The following is a 24,123-nucleotide window of genomic DNA, read 5'->3' as shown; positions in this document are numbered from 1 at the left end:
CAGCATTCTGGTTTTCTGAATCACTAGAATTGCCTGTTAACCTCTGCTTACATCATTCTAAGTCTTCTTTAGCCTTCATCTCCAAGCATTTCCAAACTCCTCCCACAAACCATTTCCAAAGGCCTCTAAACCACATGGTCAGGTTAGTCACAGTAGTGACCTTACTTCTTGATACCAATTTCTGTGTCGGTCAGTTTTTCACCACTATAACCAAAATACAAGAACAACTTGGAGGAGGAAAAGTTTATTTTGAACTCCTGGTTTTTAGGAGTTCAGTCCATGGTCATCTGGTTCCATCACTCTGGCATCATGGCCAAAGAGCAGAAGAAAGCTACTCAACTCATTGCGATGAGGACATTGAGAGAGAGGGAAAGGGACCACAGGAAAGATGAGCCCTTCCTGAGCATGTCCCCAATAACTCACTTCCTCCAACCTTGCCCCTCCTGCCCTAATTACCACCCAGGTAGCACATTCAAATTAGAATGGATTGATTAAGTTATAACTCTCCTATCTAATCATTTTGATACCAAAATTGGGATCCTTGTCCCTGGTGCTCATCTAGTAGGGACCAAGACTTTGAGAAAGAGGAAAAAGTTGTATTGCTTTCATAGCAAAGAAGAAAGGCAACAGATTCATCACGGAGGCTGCTATTTTGGCCATTCAGGGGAACAGAGGGCTTTAAAGGGGGGCGGGGGCGGTGTACAAGGGCTCTTTTCCAGATATTATCAGTAGATATGTTCAGAATTAATGTTCAGCTTTTTCCTTAAGAAAACTATTTTCCCATTGGCAGGTCCAGAATTTTTTTTTTGTTCAGGTGGGCAGTAAGTAGAAGGACAGATAACTTGATTTAGGACTTGAATAATGTTAATCTTGTTTTTCCTGCAGTTAGGAACTGAAAAAGGGAAAGGGGAAAGGAAAAAATAGAAGTCAGTTTTTAAATAAGCTGCCAGTGGTTGAGCATCCAGATTTACATTCAAAACATAAAGTGGACCCTTGTTACATGAAAAAGACCCCTGTTACAGTTTCAACCCTGAATATTTCTATATTAACAGGGGAACTTTGGTTAGACACTTCATTCCAAAGTGTAACATATAATACAGTGAATTACATTAATTTTTGAATATATAATCTTGAGTATGTAATCTGCCCTGCATTCCTAATATAAAACACACTTAACTAATTATGTTATTTTTTTAATATTTTGTGGGATTTGATTTTGTTAAATGAGAGATATTATGCTATACCTTTTTTTTAATCTTTGCCTGATTTTGATATCATTATAATGACTCATAGAATTTTTTTTTTTTTTTTTTTTTTTTTTTGTTAAGAGTTTCTGCAGAACAGTATCGTTTCTTCTTTAATGTTTGGTAGAATTTACTAGTATGACCATGTGACCATGGAGTTTTCTTTTGAGACAGTTTTAACTTCTTTGACAGAGAAAGTGTTGTTCAGGTTATCTCTTTCTTCTTGAGTGAGTTTTGGTAATTTCTGTATTTCATAGAATTTTTCCACCTGTCTGATTTTCCTAATTATTGACATGAAGTTATTTATAATTTTTTGCCTCTTTAGTATCTACAGAGTTTTTCTTTGATTTTTGCCGTAACTTATTATTTGCTTTCTTTTTTATGTTGCTTTGGACTCTTCCTTTTTTAGTTTTTTCGGGTTGAAGCTAAGTCCTCCCTGGCTCTTTTATTTATTGATTTATTTTTAATTTTGAGACAGGGTCTCACTAAGTTGCTTAGGGCCTAAGTTACATAGACTGGTCTCCAACATAGGATACCCCTCTCTCAGCCTCCCAGGTTGCTGGGATTACAGTCATGTGCCACTGCACCTGGTGAAGCTAAGGTTGTTATTAAGACAACTTTCCTCTTACCTAATAGTTTCATACTATTAATTTCCCTCTAAGTACTGCTTTATTGGCGTCTAGTATATTGTGTTTTCATTTTCATGTGAGTTTATAACTATCATCAAATTTGGAAAGCCTTTGGCCATTATTTCTTCAAATAAATTTTATTTTTCCTTCATAGATTTCTGCTTTCTCACTGATTCCTTCATTCTTTTTTTTTTTTTTTTTTTTTTTTTTTTTTTTTTTTGTGGTACTAGGGATTGAACCTGGGGTCTTGTAGATACTAAGCAAGCACTCTACCACTGACCTAAAACCCAACACTGCTTTTTCTGTTTTTTGTTTTTTAAATAATTTCTATCACAAGCCTTCAAGTTCACTCATCTTTTCTAATGCATTGCCTAATCTACCTTTAGTTCCAGCCAGTACATTAAAAAAAAAAATTCTGACATTGTAGTTTTTATCTTTAGAATTTCAGTTTGAATCTTTTTAATATCTTCCTTGTTTCTACTTAACTTTTGAACATATGTGACATAGTTATAACTGTTTTAATGTTCCTCTCTTATTTGTACCATCTGTCAGTTCTGGATCAGTTTTGACTGAAATCAGAATCTCATTGTGGGTTGTTTTTCCTACCTCTTTGCTACATGTTACTTACTCTGAATTTTATCTTCCTGGGTACTGGATATTTCATCATAAACTTGTGGTTCAAAGTGATTCTGTTTATTTTTGCTTCTTGAATATCACATTCTATTCTTCTAGATGATGTTTTTCCCCGTTAGGTTCTGAGAACACCTTTTCTAGTAGTTTTCTAGTTGTTGGTCATCATACCTCTTTCCCTCACTCCCACTGGGATGACTTTGTTTCTTAAGGTGAAAGTAAAGATGAGGCTGGGAGATAGCTCCATGACACAAAGCTTGCCTAACATGCTTAAGGCTGTGAGTTGAATCCCCAGCACCTCAAAAAACAGAAAGATAAAGGAGGAAGAGAAAGAAGAAGAGGAGGGGAAGAAGGGAAAGATGAATCTAACTCAGGAAATCTCTTTATTTATAAACTAATTTATTTACTTTGTTTCACCTCTGTTTTTTTAATTTCAGAGAATGCAGCATCCATTGTGCTGACTAGTGTTTGTCCTTTGAACTGTGTTCTGGATCTGATCTTTTTTGGTATTCTTATTTAAGTTTGCTACATATTAAACTTCCTGATTCTTTTCTCATAGCCTTTAAGTTCTTGATCTCTTTTTAAATGCTATTGCTTACTTCTGATGAATACTCCATATCTCTTCTTCTTGTTATGATAGAGTCTTTTGCAGTAAGAGTTTACATTTATTAAGTTCATGTTTTTTTCATATTTCTGTTCACTTCTCAATGCATTATTGCCTTTTGGGCTCTGCTCCCCACAACTCCATTAAAAGTAATTTCTTATGTGTTCCATCAAATTTCCTGTAGACTAGTTTTAAAAAAAGGCTATGTTAATTAGTTATTGCTACATAACACAATCCAGCATGACCCCATTTGGGAGGACTTACCTGTGCTTCCTGTGGTCTTCATCATCTACGGGGATATATCGTAGCATACTTCTTTACATAGCAGTAACAGAGGCCACAGAAAGAATTGGAACATGCAAGGCTTCTGGAGGGTTAAACTGGAAACTGTCACACTGTTAGATTTTACTGCATTCAGTTAGACAAAGCAAGATACAGGTGTGTTTATTAATCATATTTCATTGCTGTTACTAAATAACTGACAATAGCAAAACTTAATGGAGGAAAGATTTACTTCGGTTAAGGTTTCAGTGGTCTCGGTCCATGGTTGGCTAACTCCATTGCTCTGGGTCTGAGATGAGGCAGAACATCATGGTGGTGCAAGGGCATGGTGGAGGAAAGCTCATGGCAGTTGGGAAGCAGAGTGAGAGACAGAAGCAGAGAAAGAAGAGTTTTGGGAAAAAAATAAAACTCTTCCAGGGAATGCCCACAGTGATGTATTTCCTCCAACTAGGTACCACCTCCCAGTAGTTCATACACCTAGGTCAGAGCCCTCATGATCCAATCATTACTTAAAATCCCTACTTCTGAACTTTGCTGCATTGGAGACCAAGACTTCCACAGGTGAGCTTTTGAGGGACATTCCAGATCTAAACTGTAGTACAACTGCAATCCACTTTCAAGGACAGGGAATTTATTTCATATTCTTTTTCATGCAACTTTTTAAATGTTGATATTCCAAGGAATGCCTGCTTATTTTTCATTTTGCTTCACAAACCTTACCTTTTTCTTCTTTTAGTATGAACTATGTCCTATAGTGTTGATGAGCAAACTGAGGCAGGGCTGTGACCTCTTTTGTATGACATGCTAGCTTAGAATGGTTTTTACATTTTTAAGTGATTATTTATGCATACATTGTCAGCACACATCATCGTCATCATCAATGACAACCCAAAATAAGAATATGCAACTGAGGCTATACGTTAGCTGGCCTTTTTCAGAAAAAATCCCCCCACCCATGTCAACCAGTATTTCATTACTGCTCTTCCTTGGGCTCTAAACTTTATCGCCACATGCACAGAATATTTGTGCCTGAGTATTTTATAAGTACTTTAAACTCCTTGGGTATAGAATTGAGCTTAGTATCATTACTTTAAAATTTTCTCTTCTTGATTTATTTGACCATGTTCTAACTGGTAGAACCTGTGTTAGAAACCTGACAATTTGACCTAGGTGCTATAGGGTATATAAAGACACAAGTAGGTTATGGTTTAGCAGAGAATCTACTTGTCTTCAGACTTCGTAGCATGTTAAATAAGACTGTTTTCAGGTTAATTATCTATTTTTTTCTGATTTATCTTTCTCTTTAAAACAGATATACTGAAATCTATATTTGCCAAATTTTTAATGTAATTTTACCAGTTTTGCTTTTTCTCTTAGGACACTCAGTCAGATTTTTGTTACCATAATAAAATACCTAAGAGAATTAGCTTATAAAGAGAAAAGGTTTATTTCGTCTCACAGTTTTGAAGATTTTAGTCCATGACTCATTGAACTCATTGCTTTGGGTTTCTGTGGCCCAGTACATCATGGTGAGAGCATTTGTTCACCTCATGGCCTCTCATGTGCAAAAAGAGACGAGACCAGGGTCCCACAGTGCCCTTCAAGGTTATGTCCCTATTGATTTAATACCTCCCCGCAACTAGGCCCTACCTTTTCAAGGTTTCACTCCCTCCTAGTTTGTATTTACTTTTATGATTTTTAGGATTATAAAATGTTTTAATCTCTTAGAATTTAGTGTTTTTAAGTATAACAATCTGTAAAACCATTATCACATATGGTTATAATTATAAAATTGTTAAATGTAAATGTGTTGGGTATTGAAAGCTATTAGAAATTTAGTTGTTGATTTCTGGTGCAGTACAAAATTTAGAGAAAGGGATCATATGGTAGCCCTGTCTTTGCCATATGTCATCCACAATACCCAATAACTTTGCAGTAGAGACTCAAAACCATACATAAAGAATAGGGGGTCTTCTAGATTCTTAGGTGAAAACAAAGTAGAATAGCATTAAACTGACAAATCTTAGTGAAAAGTAAACAGCTGCTTTATGAAGATCAGAACCTTGCAAAACAAATCTGTGGTGATGGGGTCAGAAAAATGACTATCTTTTGGGACTGAATCTTTGAAGACCACATGAGCAAGACTTAGGACACTGGAAATGTTCTATATGTTTTTACTTGGTAATAGTTTTGCTGGTATAAACTTGTAAAAAAATTCATCAGCATGTACATTTATGATTTCACACACAGGAAAGTGAGAAACAAGCATTTAAGATGCAGGCTGTTTAAGGTACACGGGTATTACTTGGTTATTAGCAGGCAGATTGCTGAAGGTGAATGATAGCCTTTTTCCCCATTTATTATTTTCTACAAGATATAGTTTTTAGTTACATGGAACTACATGTATTCAGATAATATAATTAAGCATATAAAGTTAAAATTTAAGTATTCTTCCTTAGAGATAACTTTTTGCAGCTGTCTTTTCAGATCCTTTCTATATGTATGCTAATATTCTTTTAAGAGTGTAAATCAAATTTTTAGTGGTGTTAAACTATATTATTCTGCTTTCTCCCCACCACTCAACAGCATATAGCTTTTGTTCAGTGTTAGAATATGGATGCACCTGATTCTTTTTGATGATTATATAGGTCTCTATAGTATGTTCATATTACAATTTATTTAGCAACTTCAGGTTTAATTTTTAACTAATGCAAGTAATTCTGTGATTAACTTTTATTTTTCACATCTGTATTTATATTTTTGTGAATATTGTTATATGATAATTCCAGACCTAGAATTTCTGGATTACATTTTGATTGGTACCACAAAATTTCCCTTCAATCCCAATGACTGTGATTCATAATTCTTGTCAACATTGGATTTTATTAATCTTTTAAAATGTTTGTGGGTCTGACAAAAGTGGAATCTCATTGTTACAAAATGCTTTTCTTTGATCCTTTTTTATTCATTTCCCCCCCGACCCCTGTTCTTTTTTGGTACTGGGAATTGAACCCAGGGATACTTTATCACTGAGCTACATCCCTAATCTTTTTTATTTTTTCTTTTGAGGCAGAGTTTTGTTAAACTACTGCATCTGGCCTTGAACTTGTGGTCCTCCTTCTTCAGCTTCCTGAGTTGCTGGGATTATAGGCATATGTGGTTTATTGTATGTATTATTTTTTGCTTATTGTGCATATCCTGTTCCAGTTTGCCTTATTTATTTGCCAGAGGTCTTTGTTTAGGGGAATTGCCTTTTTCTGGTTACATACATTGCAAATATTTTCTTCCATTTAAGTTTTTGTCTTTTAGACTTGTTTTTTGCTTGTATCATTTGAAGTCATAAACTTGTCCTTTATGGCTTCCTCATTTTGTATTTTGCTTAAGATCATTTACTTAGGAAGACGACATGTGTTCTTATATTTTCATCTGCTCAACTGTAGTTTTACTCTGAAATTATTAATCATCCACAAATTTAGTTTGTAGGCTAAAGATAAATATTAACATACATTTTTTCCCCAAATGGGAAGTCAGTTTTTCTCATAAACCACTTAGTTCATCCTTTCCTTATAAGTTGAAAAACAAGTGAATACTTTATGAGCAATTGAAGGGTTATAAAAATGTGGTATTTTTCTTTTCTTTCAAGGGGAGTGTTGCGTTTTGAGACAAAGTTTTAAGAATGTAGGACAGGGTTTGTTTAAAATCAAGGATGAAAACGTGGTTGCCTTGGGAACTATTATACTAAATTAGATAGGCTATAAGGATATAAGGCAGGTGTGGTGGTGCATACCTATAATCCCAGCAGCTGGGGAAGCTGAGGCAGGAGGATCCTCAGATCAAGGCCAACCTCAACAAAAGTGAGGCACTTAGCAACTCAGTGAGATCCTGTCTCTAAATAAAATATTTTCTACATCATGCATAAACAGAAGAATAAGAAATTATACTCCATTATATATGATGTATCAAAGTGCATTCTACTGTCATGTGTAACTGATTAAAACAAAGTTTTTTAAAGCAAATTTTAAAAATTAAAAAAAAATAGACGACCATAAAGTAAGAATTACACCTAGAATAAACATATATATATTAATAGTTGTATAGATAGTAATCAAGTATGGCAATTCCATAGCTAATTATACAAAATGACATTATAAAGAAACTTGAGCTTTTAAAAAATTGACTTAATTTACTGTCTGTGGCATAAGAGTCACCATTAATTATCATATGGAAAATTGTTAAAGAGTGAACTCTTTTTGGTTCACATCAAATTTAAGTATATCTCTCATATTTAATCATAGCTTTATATTTAAAGCCATTAATATACAAAAGGTAATTATTTTAAATTCTGGGAAAGTTTGGATTATGACAAGGTAAACAAGTAATTCAAGACAAAGGCTACTAAATATGTAAAATATTATAACTAGAGGAAAATTATTTTCTAGGAATCTGGATGCATGTGTAGAGAGGAGTGATTATGGTATATTCTTACTGGACTAAATTTGAAGTTTGTTGAAAATACAGTTTTTACTGAATTCACTTACGAGTTCTAAAAAGTTTTCTGGTGGAATTTCCAGGTTCCTCTAAATATATAATCATGTCATCAGCAAACAGGGATAGTTTGAGTTCTTCTTTTCCTATTCGTATCCTTTAATTTCTTTGGTTTGTCTAATTGCTCTGGCTAGAGTTTCAAGGACGATGTTGAATAGAAGTGGTGAAAGAGGGCATCTCTGCATTGTTCCAGTTTTTAGGGGGAACGCTTTCAGTTTTTCACCATTTAGAATGATATTGGCCATGGGCTTAGCGTAGATGGCCTTTACAATGTTAAGGAAAGTTCCCACTATCCCTATTTTTTCTACTGTTTTGAGCATGAAGGGATATTCAGTAAAGTAGCAGGTTACAAGATCAATGCTCATAAATCTATGCATTTTTATACATAAGTGATGAATCTTAAGAAAGAGAAGTTAGGAAAACTACCCCATTCACAATAGCCTGGAAAAAAATAAAATACTCTGGAATCAATCTAACAAAAGAGGTGAAAGACCTCTACAGTGAGAACTACAGAACACTAATGAAAGAAATTAAAGAAAATCTTAGAAGATGGAAAGATCTCCCATGTTCTTGGATAGGCAGAATTAATATTGTCAAAATGGCCATACTACCTAAAGTGCTATACAGATTCAGTGCAATTCCAGTTAAAATCCCAATGACATACCTTACAGAAATAGAACAAGCAATTATGAAATTCATCTGGAAGAATAAGAAACCCAGAATAGCTAAAGCAATCCTTAGCAGAAAGAGCGAAGCAGTGGGTATCACAATACCAGATCTTCAACTCTACTACAAAGCAGTAGTAACAAAAACAGCATGGTATTGGTACCAAAATAGACAGGTAGATCAATGGTACAGAATAGAGGACATGGACACAAACCCAAATAAATACAATTTTCTCATATTAGACAAAGTTGCCAAAAATATGCAATGGAGAAAAGATAGTCTCTTCAACAAATGTTGCTGGGAAAACTGGAAATCCATATGCAACGGAATGAAATCAAACCCCTGTCTCTCACCCTGCACAAAACTCAGCTCACAATGGATCAAGGACCTCGGAATCAGACCCGAGACCCTGCATCTTATAGAAGAAAAAGTAGGTCCAAATCTTCACCTTGTTGGCTTAGGATCAGACTTCCTTAACAGGACTCCCATAGCACAAGAAATAAAAGCAAGAATCAACAACTGGGATAGATTCAAACTAAGAAGCTTTCTCTCAGCAAAGGAAACTATCAGCAATGTGAAGAGAGAACCTACAGAGTGGGAGAAAATCTTTGTCACTCATACTTCAGATAGAGCACTAATTTCCAGAATCTATAAAGAACTCAAAAAACTCTACACCAAGAATACAAATAATCCAATCAACAAATGGGCCAAGGAAATGAACAGACACTTCACAGAAGAAGATCTGCAAGCAATCAACAGATATATGAAAAGATGTTCAACATCTCTAGTAATAAAAGAAATGCAAATCAAAACTACCCTAAGATTCCATCTCACCCTAATTAGAATGGCGATTATCAAGAACACAAGCAACAATAGATGTTGGCAAGGATGTGGGGGAAAAGGTATACTCACACATTGCTGGTGGGGTTGCAAATTAGTGCAGCCACTCTGGAAAACTGTATAGAGATTCCTCAGAAAGCTTGGAATGGAGCCACCATATGACCCAGCTATCCCACTCCTTGGTCTATACCCAAAGGACTTAAAATCAGCATACTACAGAGATACAGCCACATCAATGTTCATAGCTGCTCAATTCACAATAGCTAGATTGTGGAACCAACCTAGGTGTCCTTCAATTGATGAATGGATAAAGAAACTGTGGTATATATATAAATACAATGGAATATTACTCAGCCATAAAGAATGATAAAATTATGGCATTTGCAGGCAAATGGATGCAGTTGGAGAATATCATGCTAAGTGAAATAAGCCAATCTCAAAAAACCAAAGGACGAATGATCTCGCTGATAAGCGGATGATGACACATAATGGGGGCTGAGAGGGGTTAGTGTTAGGTTTAGGTTTAGGGTTAGGGAGGGGGGCAAGAATGGAGGAAGGAAGGACTGTATAGAGGGAAAAGTGGGGTGGGAGGGGTGGGGGGGAAGGGAAAAATAACAGAATGAATCAACCAACATTACCCTATGTAAATTTGTGATTAAACAGATGGTATGCCTTTACTCCATGTACAAACAGAGAAACAACATGTATCCCATTTGTTTACAATAAAAAAAAATTAAAAAAAAGAAAATATTTTTTTAAATTGATCTATAAAACAGTCATTATGATTGAAAAATATTACCTTAATTGTCTTCTGTCCTCTCTTTACTTCATCTGTATCCTTCTCTTTTTTGTTACAGATCATACATCAGTTGGTGGTCTGGGTGACAGTTTCTATGAATACTTACTGAAAGCTTGGTTGATGTCAGATAAAACAGACCATGAGGCGAGAAAGATGTATGATGATGCTATTGAGGTGATAATTTTCAGAATATTTTCCTACTTAACATACTGAATGTACAATTATTTGATAATGGCTCAATAAATATAGTCATTTTATTATATGTTTTCAGGAATAACCATTTCATATGCATTCAGGAAATAAATATATATAAACATTTTATTATATGCGTTAACTATAGTTTTTTAGTGTTTTAGTAGAAAATCCTTATACCAAGTCTTCTTTTATCTGTGACATTTTAGAGAAATTGTTGAAGTTTAATATAGGTATTTTAGGAGACTGTATTTTAGTAATTTTTAGTTAATGTCTACAGAGACTGGAAAAACTTCTGACTTCACATTTATTTCCATAAACATTTCTTCTTTAGTGACTGCTTAAACCTGTGTATACATTGAGACCTTTGTGAACACATAATTATAATAATAGCAACACATTTACATAGTACTTTCCATGTGCCAAGCACTGTTTTAACCCTTATTAAATACATCACTTTGTATATGAGGACCTTAAGGCACCATGAAGTTAATGTTGAAGGTTACATACTGGTTAGTGATGGAGCCTGGAACTGAACAGTTTGGTTGCAGAGCCTATTCTCTTAATCACTGTGTTATGTGATTTCACACTTGTACAACTTCATACTATAATGTTGTGATCTAGTGTTTAAATTTAGAACAAGTCATTCTAGGAAGCATTTATATGTTAAATTCCAGGTAAAAATTGTGACATAGAAAAATGTGTTAAGCATTTAATAAATTACTGGCTTTCAGATCCACTATAAACCCACATCTTTCTAATGATTTTAATTATTTTTTGTGTATTTTGTGTAACCACAGCATTCTGATATAGTCAGTGATCAGTTTTCAGCATTATAGTTTTTAAAATTAAAGCAAGGCTCTTATTACTCATTTTATATCCTCCTCTTTAAGGACCTAATACCCTTCATTTGCTGTCCGAAGTACACAGGAGTTGACCTTAATGTGTGTCACACAGTGCTTTGCCCATTATAATCACTCAATAAATGGTTGTGTAAGGATTAACTAATAAAGTGAGCTAAATTAAGGTATAATCAAGAATTTAAATTTTTAATACATGACTTCTAAAAACTTTTGAAAAGTTGGAGAGTTTCACTCTTGGTTGTCAAAATATAAACCTAGAAATTTTTATGAGCCAAGAAAAGTCATTACCTAGGAAGAATTATTTAAGAATACTCTTAGAATCATAGTATTAAAAATAGTTCTTTTTCATTTCCATTAAACTTTGGGTTCCTTGGTAAGCAGAGACATTTGTTTGTTCTTATCTCAGCACATATAGCACAATACTCAAAACATAAAAGATGTTCATTAAGTATTTGATAAATGAATGACTGAATTTAATATTTTTATTTTTCAGAAAATGTGATGCCATTTACTATGTAATATCATCTTTCTTCATAATTTGCTATTTCTTGTAATAATCCAAAACCATTCTTTTACTTTTCTTCATTCCTATGAAAAAAGAACCACAAAATTATTTTATATTTATTATTACCTTCTTTAATTTTATATACTTTGAAAGGTATAATAATCACTTTGAAAGTTAATCTTATAATTTAAAATTTTTCACCTGCTATATACATTAGGTGTTTCATACATGTTTCTGTATTTGTTTTCTATGTCCTATTTTTAGTAGTTCTTAAGTCCAGAATGAACTCCTACTAAGTAATTGTTTAATAAAAATTGGTCAACTTTTCATTTTGAGCCATGATCTCAAGTTTGCAATTTTTGCAGTTTTAGTTTACCTTCAGTAATTACTCGTTCTGTTAGGAGACATAGTATGTATGAATTTTAAAATAAATGACATATTAAATTCATGGAAGAGATAGGGATGGCCACTTATTTTTAAATTTATTCTAATTTGAAATAAATCATTTCTAAAATTTGCCTTTCTGAGCTATTCTATTTAAAATTATTTCTATTCGTTTCACAACCTTTTCTGCCCTTACAAATTCCCTTAGTTTCTGTATCTTAGTTTTCTTAATCACAGGTTATATATGCTGATCAAATTTGTTTTGTTGTTAATTTTAAAAAGTGAACAAAAATATGATTTTTTGAAAGTTTTTTGGAACAAGATGTAATGCCAATATTAGTGACAATTTAACACATTTTAATTGAAAAAGAATAATGTTACTAACTGCCATTCAGCAGTTTGGTATTTTATTTGTCATATTTTTAGAAGAAACCCATACAAGCAATTTTAGAAGTTCAAAAATAAATTACTGGTAAACTCCTATATTAACCTAAATTATTAATATAATCCTAGTGAGTTCATGTGGTTATATTTGAATATCTTTCAAACATGGTAAAATTTATGTTGTAATCAACAGAAATTACAAACTGTCAAAAATACTATGCAAAAGTGTATAAACCAAAACCATGGATTATTTTTTAGGCATTGATGGAGTATCTTTAATACAGAAAACATGCTAGTATCATGAGGTCCACAAGGATGAAAAACATTGCCCCTCCATTTAAAAGACCAGTCATTTTATATGTGCTTCAGGGTATTATGGTCAAGAGAAAACAATGACCACCACAACAAAAGCTTATAATCTATTAGTTCTTTAGCATTTTAGTTGTCAACTATGTCTCACTCCCCAAACAGGTCAAATACAATTATTAAAAGCATCATTCATTTATTTACTTATTAAACTTTTATTAAGTGTGTAATACATTACAGGCCTTCTGGAGTGTAAGATGATTAATAATCGACATAGTCCTTCCAATTCTGTAAAACTTACATATTATTGCCAAGAATATAGAATACATTTTTCCAACATTGATGTTATTCAGATTGTCACAGAACAATACACAGTAAAAATGTGAGTTAATTCTTTAAAGAAATATTCCTTTGTTTTGTCAGAAAAAAAGTAGAGTCACTAGTCATATATAATCATTTCTACCAAACAGGACTAAATTAATGCAATTTCTTATAATTTTCCATAGAATTGCCCCTAATGGTAAAAAATTAATCCATAGCCTCCCTCAGCAAAGTTTGAGAACATAGTCCAATGGAACAAAATGCTTAAAAACTTCATTTTAAAATGAAATGTGATTGTTGTACTCTAATGCTTTATTATTATATTAAGTTTAGTGTAAAATATTTCCCTCACCATCCCCATACTTTTTAGTAAAACTGACATTCCATAAGGATGGATTCTTTATTATGTGTCCTCTCTTTTCCATGACACAAATGCCTAAGTTTGAGCCCGAAAGGACTAAGGAACTAAGGGATAAATATTTAACTTTCAACTAGTTTTGAAAGCCTGGTAATGTGTAAGGTGACTTACCTAATGGTGCCTTTTTAAAGTATTTTTCCATGTGGCATAATTGCATGGAAAATGAAGATTCATTTTAACTATATGATTAAAATCATTTTTTTTATTAACTCAGATATTCTTCCTGTTCAGGTTTTGTTATATGAAATAGAAATGACACAACCTTTTGGTGTAGCTTCTCATTACAATCTCAGTTGATTATTATGAATTTCATTTAGCTCAAGAAAACAAAGGTTATAATAGGGTTATGTATAAAGGTATTCTTTCAGCCAACTCCTCTGCCACTCTTTTTTAAATTCGTTTTATGTATACATGACAATAGAATACTTTCTTTTTAAAATATAGTTTTAGTTGTAGATGGACACAATACCTTAATTTTTATGCTGAAGATTGAACCCAGAGCCTCACATGTGCTAGGCAAGTGCTCTACCACTGAACCACAACCCCAGCCCAGTAGAGTATATTTTTACATGTTATACATACATGAAGTATATCTTATTCTCATTAGGATTCCCACTCAGTCTTACAGAAGTGCATACAGAATATTTGTTCCGTGTTGTATGCAATTTGGTTATTTCTTCCAAAACTTACTTATTATAAATTAAGTCTTTCAGTTTGGGAAAATTACTGCTTTATAGAAGAATATCATTTTGCAAACATTTTATGAAAGCCAGAAATATATGTTTGAGCTAATAGATTGCTTTTAAAAATTTGAATATCATTTCTTTCTTACAGGCTATAGAAAAACACCTTATTAAGAAGTCCCGGGGTGGTCTTATCTTTATTGGAGAATGGAAGAATGGGCATTTGGAAAAGAAGATGGGACATTTGGCTTGCTTTGCTGGGGGAATGTTTGCACTAGGAGCAGATGGCTCCAGAAAGGATAAAGCTGGTCATTATTTAGAGCTAGGAGCAGAAATTGCACGTACATGTCATGAGTCATATGACAGAACAGGTAAGAGTGTTAATAAATCGAATTATTTAGTTTAAAATAACATCTAAGTTAAAAAGTATGTTTTGAAATTAGATGGAAAATATGTTGGTACTTTTTATTTCAAAATAGTTCGTAAGTAACATCATTGTATTAGGAATTTTAATTTCAGAAATGTGTTTCTGCATTATTTTATAAAATTTTGAATTCAGTATTTTGAAATAATTGTTTTAAAATGAGAGTATATAGGGATATAAGGAATAACATTACTTTAATAAGTATCTATTTTAGCCATTTATTTAAGTATCTATAAAACCACTCGAAAGAACAACAAAAAAGACCGATTTCAAGGTTATCTTGAAATATACTATATATTTGTGAAAATAGGAATAACCAAAAGAGAATAGTAGTTATCTTGGATGTGTAATTGGTATATAACTAATTGGTAGCTTATCTTTTCCTTAATTTGCCAATAATTTTTAGAGTTTTGTGCCTTTGACCTAAAAGACCCTTAGACATTCTTTAGGGAAAATGTGTTCTATTTCTGAACTTTGGTGTCTTTATTTGAAATATGAAATGGTTCTTAATGGTGTCAAAAATTGACTCTTGGAGAGGTGAAAAAATCTTAATCTCTTCCTGTTTTGAATAGGTTATGCATAGTCATAAATGGATATTCAGTATATATTTGCTATGAAATTTCCATGGAAGGAGAAAGCAATTTTTTTAAGCCTAAAAGGCTCATTGAGAGTCCAGTAATGAAAAAGAGTTGAGAAACACTGGAGTAGAACCCTACAGTTTTCTTTAGCTTTAAAAATGTATATTTCTATAAAAAATGAGTAATGAATTCTCTGAAAGCCTAAAAACTGATAATTTCTATATGTGATTTCAGAAGTTGAATTGTTGATTTTATGAAATAACTGAATTTCTGTTTTAAGGTTAATTTGTCATTAGGTATCATGATACAAATATGATTGGCTTAAAATTTATCCTAGTTCATAAGTCTGTCAAGTTATTTTTATATAGTAAAAAAATAGAAATTATGGTGAAATTGATCCTTCAGTTCTCTCATTAACTAAATAAGTAGTTCCATTTTTTTAAATATGTGTGTGTGTGTGTGTGTGTGTGTGTGTAAAAACCTGGACATTGAAGCAGTATTATTTTAGGATGGCTTCATATATATGATCAAAGTGAGTGATTTGAGTTATAAATAAAAGCTGAATTAAGTTATGTTGATTATGGGATTATAGAATATTGTTATACAATTAAATTTTACTTAAATTACATATTTACAATATTTTACTTAAATTTTAGCATACAGGTTAAAGATAGTAAAACACTGAGGACCAGAGTAGATAGTGTTTATATCAGGACCTAGGATAATTAGGCTTGTGGTTGTACAGATTTTGACCATAAATCAAACAATAGATCAAAAATAGAATTTAACATAGGAAACCTACCAAAAATAAGATAGTAGAGTTGTTATAATTAATTATTTACTCTGTTAAACAAGGAACATCCATTATATGATGAACATTATCTGAATGCTTACAAGTTCCAAGTGTGAACAAGATATATCCCCTACCTTAGAGAAATTAATGAACCTCCAGAGGTAAAAAGGATTCCCTTATAATTCCAACATTCACATTTTATAATGACATTGCTGAGCTGATTCTTACTCTGATTGTCATTTTCATATTGCTAGTTGAACATATACCCAGAAAAGATTACTGTCCTGTATTTTCAAGTCTTTCACTGTTTTTACTTGTCTTTAATCTTAATTTAGATCCTTTATTTATAAAGTATAATTCTACTTTTGCTAACTTCCCAACAGGTTATTATATCCTCTGCTGTATATTCTTACAGCTCTGCTGTAATTTTTGGCCACTATGTTTAAAAATACCTATCTACTTCTCCTTTGTTATTTCAGCAAATTCATAATGTAATTATTGCCTTGGGATGTCACTTTCATCTGTTTTTGGAATTAGAATTACTGTTAATTCAGATTTAGTAATCTTGATTCATTCCACATTTGATGAACATGGCCTATTTTAATAGTTACTGAGTTTGTGGAAACATAACTGAATCTGTTTATGACATTTAGCATGAAACTTGGTTTCCTACGGTATCTACCTCGGTTACTAGGTTGGTGATTAATGTATCATTTCATTTTATTCTGAGGCATAATGCAGGATTGCTTCCAAACATAATATTAAACTTCTAAAATATAGTACTTTTATGTTTTCTGGGTTTCTGGATTTTTTAAAAGATTTCTGAACATCATTAAAATATCAGCTATTAGATTTAATTTACTTCATGTAGAAGTTTGGTAAACTTCTCTAGATTATATGCTGTCGCAGTTGAAGGGAAATTTTAATCTATTTAGATCCATATCACATAAATATTAGATGTATTTGAAGAGTTTCTACAACTGTCCTTATAATAAGAGAAAATAATGCAGGAAAATAGTTTCTTAGACTTTGCTCATCTGACTTTGGTCAGATTACATGTCTTAGAATATTCCTTATGCATATTCTTAGTGCCGAATTTTTTTGTTATTGACTCCATTGTACTTATATTTCCAAATCTCTAGATTCTGCCCAACTTGGAAGATGTGTATGAATTGCATTTTTCCATGACTATATAAACTAATTTGTGCCCTCTCAAACTTGTCTTTTATTGTCTTAATGTGAATTTATATCACATTTGCTATTTTACTCTGATTTTTAGTTGTGCATCTCTTTTCTCTGCCTACAGTTTATAAATACTTCAAGTTTTATCTTTTCATCAAAGCACTAAATTATTTTTTGTTTTGACTCAGTTTATACTTGTTAGGTTATTTTCCTTTTAGAAACAAAATATCAAATGTAAAAGGGGAATTTAAAGAGTTGGGTGTAGTAATCCATGCCTGTAATCCCAGCTGATTGGGAGGCTAAAGCAGGAAGATTCAGAGTTCAAGCAGCATAGCAAGATCTTATCTCAAAAGGTGGGGAGATTTAAAGCCAACCTCAATAACTCGGTGAAGTCCTGAACAACTTAGTGAGAACCTGTCTTAAAATAAAAATTTTTTTTAAAAGGACTGGGAATGTGACTCAGTGGTTAAGCACCCCTGGGTTCAATTCCTGGTACCCATACCCTGCAAAAAAGTGGGGAGAGATTTAAAATGGAGAATAACAATTAAGTACAAGGTAGAATGTTATGAAATTTTCTGTACATAAAAGAATATGAAAGAAATAATGCCCTCAGAAATAAATGTACAAGCCATAACTTGACCAAAATAATGGATGGGATATGTACATAATATAGGCTTATCCATTTTATAGGACACATCTGTTATCATTCCAATATGCTGATTTTTATGAAGTTAGCGATAAGTAAATTATAATTTTTCAGTGGAAAGCTTAAAATTCATGTGACCATTTCTTTTCCAATTCAGGTGGTTTTATCACTATAACTATGGAATTTATTATCTAATTTAAATTTAGCCTTAATAGTCACTTTTTAAAACTCTGATCATCTCTAGTACCAAGAGTTTTTGAGGGAGGAAAAACGTAAGCAATCCAAACCAAATGACCTACCTTTAGATTACTATCTTCTTAATATTCATTATTTTTAATAATTTTATTGTACATATTTAAGGAGTATGATATTGTGTTTTGATATACATAGTGAAGTAATTATTATAGTTAAGCAAGTTAACCACTGTGTGTGTTTGTGTGTGGGAAAGGCACCTAAAATCTGTCTTACACATTAAGGGGAAGTTTAGAATTGTAGGTGTGATTAGGAAGAGGTCTGTCTTACTCCATTTTGTGCTGCTATAACAGAATATCTGAGATGGGGTAATTTACAAGAACAGACATTTATTTTTCACAGTTCTGTATAGTAGAAATCAAATCAAGGCACCAGCATTTGGAGGCCTAGTGAGGGTGTACTTGCTGCATTTTTATATGGAAGAAGGTGGAAAGAAAAATTAAATGTTGTGGGAAGGAATATTTTTAAATCTGTTATAAGAAAACCAAATTGGGATTTTTTTTAAAGTGACTCATTTTGCACAACAGCAACAATAAAAATAAAACAACAATTACTCCAGTGGGCGGGGGCGGGGGGGGGCCTCTTGCAAACAAATACAGTGGTTTATTTGGCTCATTTATTTTATCTACTTATTTTTTTCATGTTACAGCATTAAAACTAGGTCCTGAATCATTCAAGTTTGATGGTGCAGTGGAGGCCGTGGCTGTCCGGCAGGCTGAAAAGTATTATATCCTCCGTCCAGAAGTAATTGAAACCTATTGGTACCTATGGCGATTTACTCATGATCCAAGATACAGGCAGTGGGGCTGGGAAGCAGCACTGGTAAATAAACCAACATTTTATCTGTAAGAATATTAAATCAAGCTTTCTTACAGTGGCATGTGTTCTTATCCATGTTAACCTCAGTTTGAGAAACTAGTATGATTTTCATTTTTCTGATGAAGAAACTGTTAGTTCATTTAAATTTGTTGAGCAATAGAAACAAAGCTTGAAATCCTGTTTTGTTTTCTAGTGAGAGTAGTTTGCTGCCAGTATTTACTTATTATCCTTATTGAATAACTATGAGGAATTATTTTAAAGGCAATTTTCCAATGTAGCTGTAATATAAGTAATTTAATTTTTATATTGTTCTCTTAATGCTTAACCACTGGAGGGGGGGAAAGTCATAAAATTAACCAGGTGCCACTTGGGTAGATGACCCCCTGTTCACTTTACCTTGAGTTATGAATGATTCCTTAATGGATCACCATGAAGGATCAGTAAATTGTTAAAAATTTTCTAGATTGAAAAATAAACTGTATATTTAAAATTAGGAAATTTTAATTATAAGTTAAATAAGCAAACAGTTTACTCTTAAAATACTAAACTTTCAGGAAATCTCATAGCCATCATTACCTGGGGAAGAAAAAGATGAGATGTTTATAAAAATATAGCTTGTTTTATTCTCTGAGATTCACTAGTTATGATAAATAGTACTAACTGTGAATAATTATATTCAGATAATCTAATCTAAGCTTGTAGTCTAGATAAAATGACTAATGAACATCCCAGGTAAGATGAGTAGTGCTAGTAAATTACCCAACCAAGGATGTATAAGGTATATTTTAGGGCAGAACATACACTGATTTATATACAGAAAATGTTCCACAGTGGCAAAGTTGGAGCTCTTATGTGGACAGCCTTACGTGCCAAATCAAGGGTACTTCACTGAGTTATTTAGGAATAAAACACATAAACATACACACACACACACACACACACCCCTCACTAACTTTTGTCAATCACTATCTGTGTTTTCATATGCAAAGTGGTAAAAAGTTGTTTGGTAATCTAAAAAGCCGTCAGACCTTCTTTTTTCCTTACTATTTCTTACATATGAAAGTTCCCTAATGTCAAGAGTCTGTTACAAAACTACTACAAGTTTTCAAAGGGTAAGGGACTACTGAAAGCTTTTTTTCAGTGGGGAATAACATAGCAATCTGACTATAGTCCACACATTGGTGAGTTTGGCGAAGCCACTGCAATAATCTAGGAATAGGGTGATATCTTAAAATAAGGTAAAACAATTACTTGTCTTTTTGTCATTCAGATTTAGGTAATCCTTCTGAACTTTAACAACAGGAGAGTGTTAGAAGGAAGGTGGTTTCACAGAGCAGGAACATACACAGCATTTATTGATGCTGCTGTTCCATGGCCCTGTGAGTCTAAGATTAGGTATGTAGTGCAGCTGCTAGTGAAGCACTGCCAGCGGATCCTGCCACAGCTGAGAGGACAGCCAAACTGTTGCCATAGTGGTTTGGGAATAGGACACTCATATATGTACACACACCCATGTACATGCACACACATTTCTTTTGTTAGTGGTGACTTACTAGTGCTTACATAGGTAGGTCAAGTAGTCCTATAATGTGTCTATTGACTTGAATGTTTCCTCATATTTAATGGTTCTTATTTAAAAGAATGAGGGAGATATATCTTAATTATGTGGAATGGGAGAGTGGGGTAAGAGGTGATGGTGGATACACATCTTGTAATTAAGAAATACTATACATTAGCTTATTCTTTTCCTAAACTTCCTTTTTCCTGTGCACTTTCTTAAAGTATTCCCTGCTCTTTCCTATTAGAAGAGGTTTGACAAGCTTCAATATTAGCCCACGGCTGTCCAAATTTGAATTATAGGACTTAGGATGTTACTTTTATAGACTGTATGAACACATACAAATTAAAAGTATAATCTGTTAAGAACGAGAACAAAACCATTATGCTCCAAATTAAAGTTTGGAAAGTGTGCCGTGATGAGAAGTGAGAGAATGGAGGCAAAAAAGGCAGCTTCACAACTTAAAAAGAATTTCTCTGTGCGTCACAATTGGCCCCTCCTATTGGGTGTGGAGAAAGTATAGGAAACGTAGAATGAGACAATAGTGATGAATCTGTTTTCTGAAGCCTTAGCTGTTCCATTTATATTTTCAGTTTTCTGAACTGAAGTAAATTATACATTGAAACTTTCCCTCAAGAAATGACTCTAAATGACTTAAGGATTAGTCATGCCTCCCTGTTGTTCCTCAGTATTCCTAAACAACTCTAATAGTTCATATAGTGGTGAAGACATGATCATTGAGGGATACAGTACTTAAAAACTCATGTATTCAAAATGTTTAAAATATTGATAGGTATAAGCACCAAACCCTTTTTAAAACCCAGCTATAATCAAAATGGAACAATAAAATGAACGATTTGACTATACACTTTTCAGTGTTAATTTTTATTAGAAAAGAAGACTAGAAGAGAAAGAAAAGTTGCAAGACTAGGAAAAAGCCATGGCAGTCATAATTAAATAACACCTTCACTGGACAGTATTTCAGAGTTAGGTAGAACAGAGAAGGAAAAGAACCATAAATGCTTTCAACATTTCATGAACGGTTTAATTCTGTAGTGTGATATGCCTGCATAAGCAAGATATTTGATTGCTTTGAATTAAAAGTAGGATTGTGAATAGATTGCATTTGAATTCAGAATTCACTTTTATTTAGGCATGTTCATAGATGTGAAAGGAGATATAAATTTAGAATTTTAATTTCCAGCCAAGTAATAGAGCACACTAGTTAATATTATAGAGCAAATTGCTCTGCTTAGTTTTTCCATCTGAAAAGCAAAGCTATCAAACTCATAGAGTTGTTGTGAAATTTAAACATTGGTGCCTTCGGCACGTAGTATTTCATATTAGCTCTTAAATTTTAAGTAGAGTAGGTATGTAGATGAGCTCTTCCTGGTAGTTGGTATCTAAATTATATAATGATAATAACAATGTCTGGCAAGAATATGTTTTTAGTAAAAATATACTAGTAAATCTCTTACTAGTGTTAACTGCAGAAAGCTCCTAAGTAATACTTTAACATGTTGTAGATTATTGTTTGTTCTTGGAAATGATAAAATTGAAATTCATAATTTGAGTTCAAGCTGACCTCTGTCTTAATTTGTCAGAATCAATGAGGCTTTATTGTGCCAGATAGGTCACTAATTCAAAAATTTGATACCTAAGTTAGGACAATATAAGATATCAGAGAAAGACTAAAGAATTTGAGAGAGGGAGAGATTCAGTATAAGTTAATTTTTCAAGTGTGAAAATATTTTCATTTCATAATATATTATTCTTAAGCTAAATATATATTTATGTATATTATGCTTAAGCTAAATATATATATATATTCATACATATATATTTTTTATTTCATTTTATTTATTTTTTATTTTTTATTTTTTTGGCCAGGGGGTACCGGGGATTGAACTCAGGGGCACTTGACCCCTGAGCCATATCCCCAGTCCTGTTTTGTATTTTATTTAGAGACAGGGTCTCACTGAGTTGCTTAGCGTCTCACTTTTGTTGAGGCCAGCTTGAAACTTGTGATCCTCCTGTCTCAGCCTCCTGAACCGCTGGGATTACAGGCATGCTTCACTGCACCCAGCTTGAATATCTTACTAATTAAAGAATATTTAACATAATATCAAATTTTGTACAGATTTTTAAGAACTTTTGATTTTGATTCTTAACCTTCAAAATTTGAAACTCCATGAAATTGTTTCTTTTGTTGATTTCTTTTACAGGCTATTGAAAAGTATTGCCGGGTCAGTGGTGGATTTTCTGGAGTCAAGGATGTATATTCCTCTACTCCTACACATGATGATGTACAACAGAGCTTCTTTCTTGCTGAAACATTAAAGTAAGTAAATATCTTTAAAACTCTTTTAAAAGGTAAATTTATTTTCTAACCAGTACATCAAAACGCAAAAATCTTACATATTAAGAGGTAAGGTAATATACAGTGTTTTGATATGTATACATCATATAATGTTTAAATCAGGTTAAATATATCTATGCCTTCAAATATTTGTCAATTCTTTATGGTGACAACTTTCAAAATCATTTCTTCATTTTGAAATGTACAATACATTATTGTTATCTGAAATCATGCTATTGTGCTGTTTACACCCCAGAATTTCTTTCTGTTCAGCTGCAACTTAGTACCCTTTGATCATGCTCTTTCCCTCTCTCCTTCCCCTATTCTCTTACAGTCCCTGGTAACCACCATTCTATTCTCAACATCTGTGTGATTAACTTTTTTAGATTTCACATATGAATGAAATCACGTGGTCCTTTTCGTTCTGTGCCTGGTTTATTTCACTTAACATAATGATCTTTGCTTCCATCTGTGTTGTTACAAATGACAGGATCTCATGGTTTTTTTATTATTGAATAGTATTCCATTTTGTGTCACATTTTCTTTATTTATTAAAATTTTTTATTGTAGTCTAGTTTGTTGTATGATTGCTAGATGATGCATTAGGACTGTGTGATATGTTACACTAAATTGTATTATGAATATCTTTTTATGTAATTGGGTCCATAAACCTTCAGCCCTACCTCAAGAGGAATGATTTAGACCATAAAATATTTTATCAAATAAGTAATTAGTATCTTTATCATTTTGTTCTTAGCTCTTTAGAGTACATTAGAATCACTTGGAAGTCATTTTAAAACACAGATAAATGGGCCCATACCCACAGAATTTTAGTAAGTCTGGGGTGAATTCTAAGAAAATTTGCATTTCTGACAAGCTCCTGCTTGATATTGATGGTGCTGGTCCTGGGACCACACCTGAACTCTCTGCTCTAGCTACCATGTTAGGAATAATCATGGAATTTTGATGGTACCAAATGACATATGGCTATAGCCAGCCACCCCCTCAGTGAAGTTTTTCATAAAGATACACATAAAAGGAATGATTGCAGGGAAGGGGGGCAGCAATTTTTGACATATATTCAAAATCCCAGGTTGAAAACTCTGTAAACCACCCTAGGAGAAGGTGGAAACCTTAAGTCTTACTTTAGACTTGAGAGAGATGTCTTCAAGATTAAATTTATGAAATATTTATATCTAAATATTTTGAGAGATTTA

The 24,123-nt window shown here is 32.8% G+C and overlaps 1 protein-coding gene across 2 annotated transcripts in view; it reads left to right on the top strand.

Moving 5' to 3' along the window:
- Man1a2 (mannosidase alpha class 1A member 2) overlaps positions 1-24,123 on the top strand; it is a 165,471-nt gene that overhangs the window by 125,382 nt on the left and 15,966 nt on the right. For both annotated transcript variants that reach the window (XM_047552195.1, XM_047552191.1), the window contains exons 9-12: positions 10,298-10,413; positions 14,447-14,666; positions 18,820-18,992; positions 22,773-22,888. In XM_047552195.1, the coding sequence (XP_047408151.1) occupies positions 10,298-10,413; positions 14,447-14,666; positions 18,820-18,992; positions 22,773-22,888 (625 nt within the window). The remainder of the gene's footprint in view (positions 1-10,297; positions 10,414-14,446; positions 14,667-18,819; positions 18,993-22,772; positions 22,889-24,123) is intronic.

The sequence above is a fragment of the Sciurus carolinensis genome, chromosome 1 (genome assembly GCF_902686445.1).
Source record: "Sciurus carolinensis chromosome 1, mSciCar1.2, whole genome shotgun sequence".
Lineage (NCBI taxonomy): Eukaryota > Metazoa > Chordata > Mammalia > Rodentia > Sciuridae > Sciurus > Sciurus carolinensis.
This window is presented reverse-complemented; position numbering and strand designations above follow the sequence as displayed.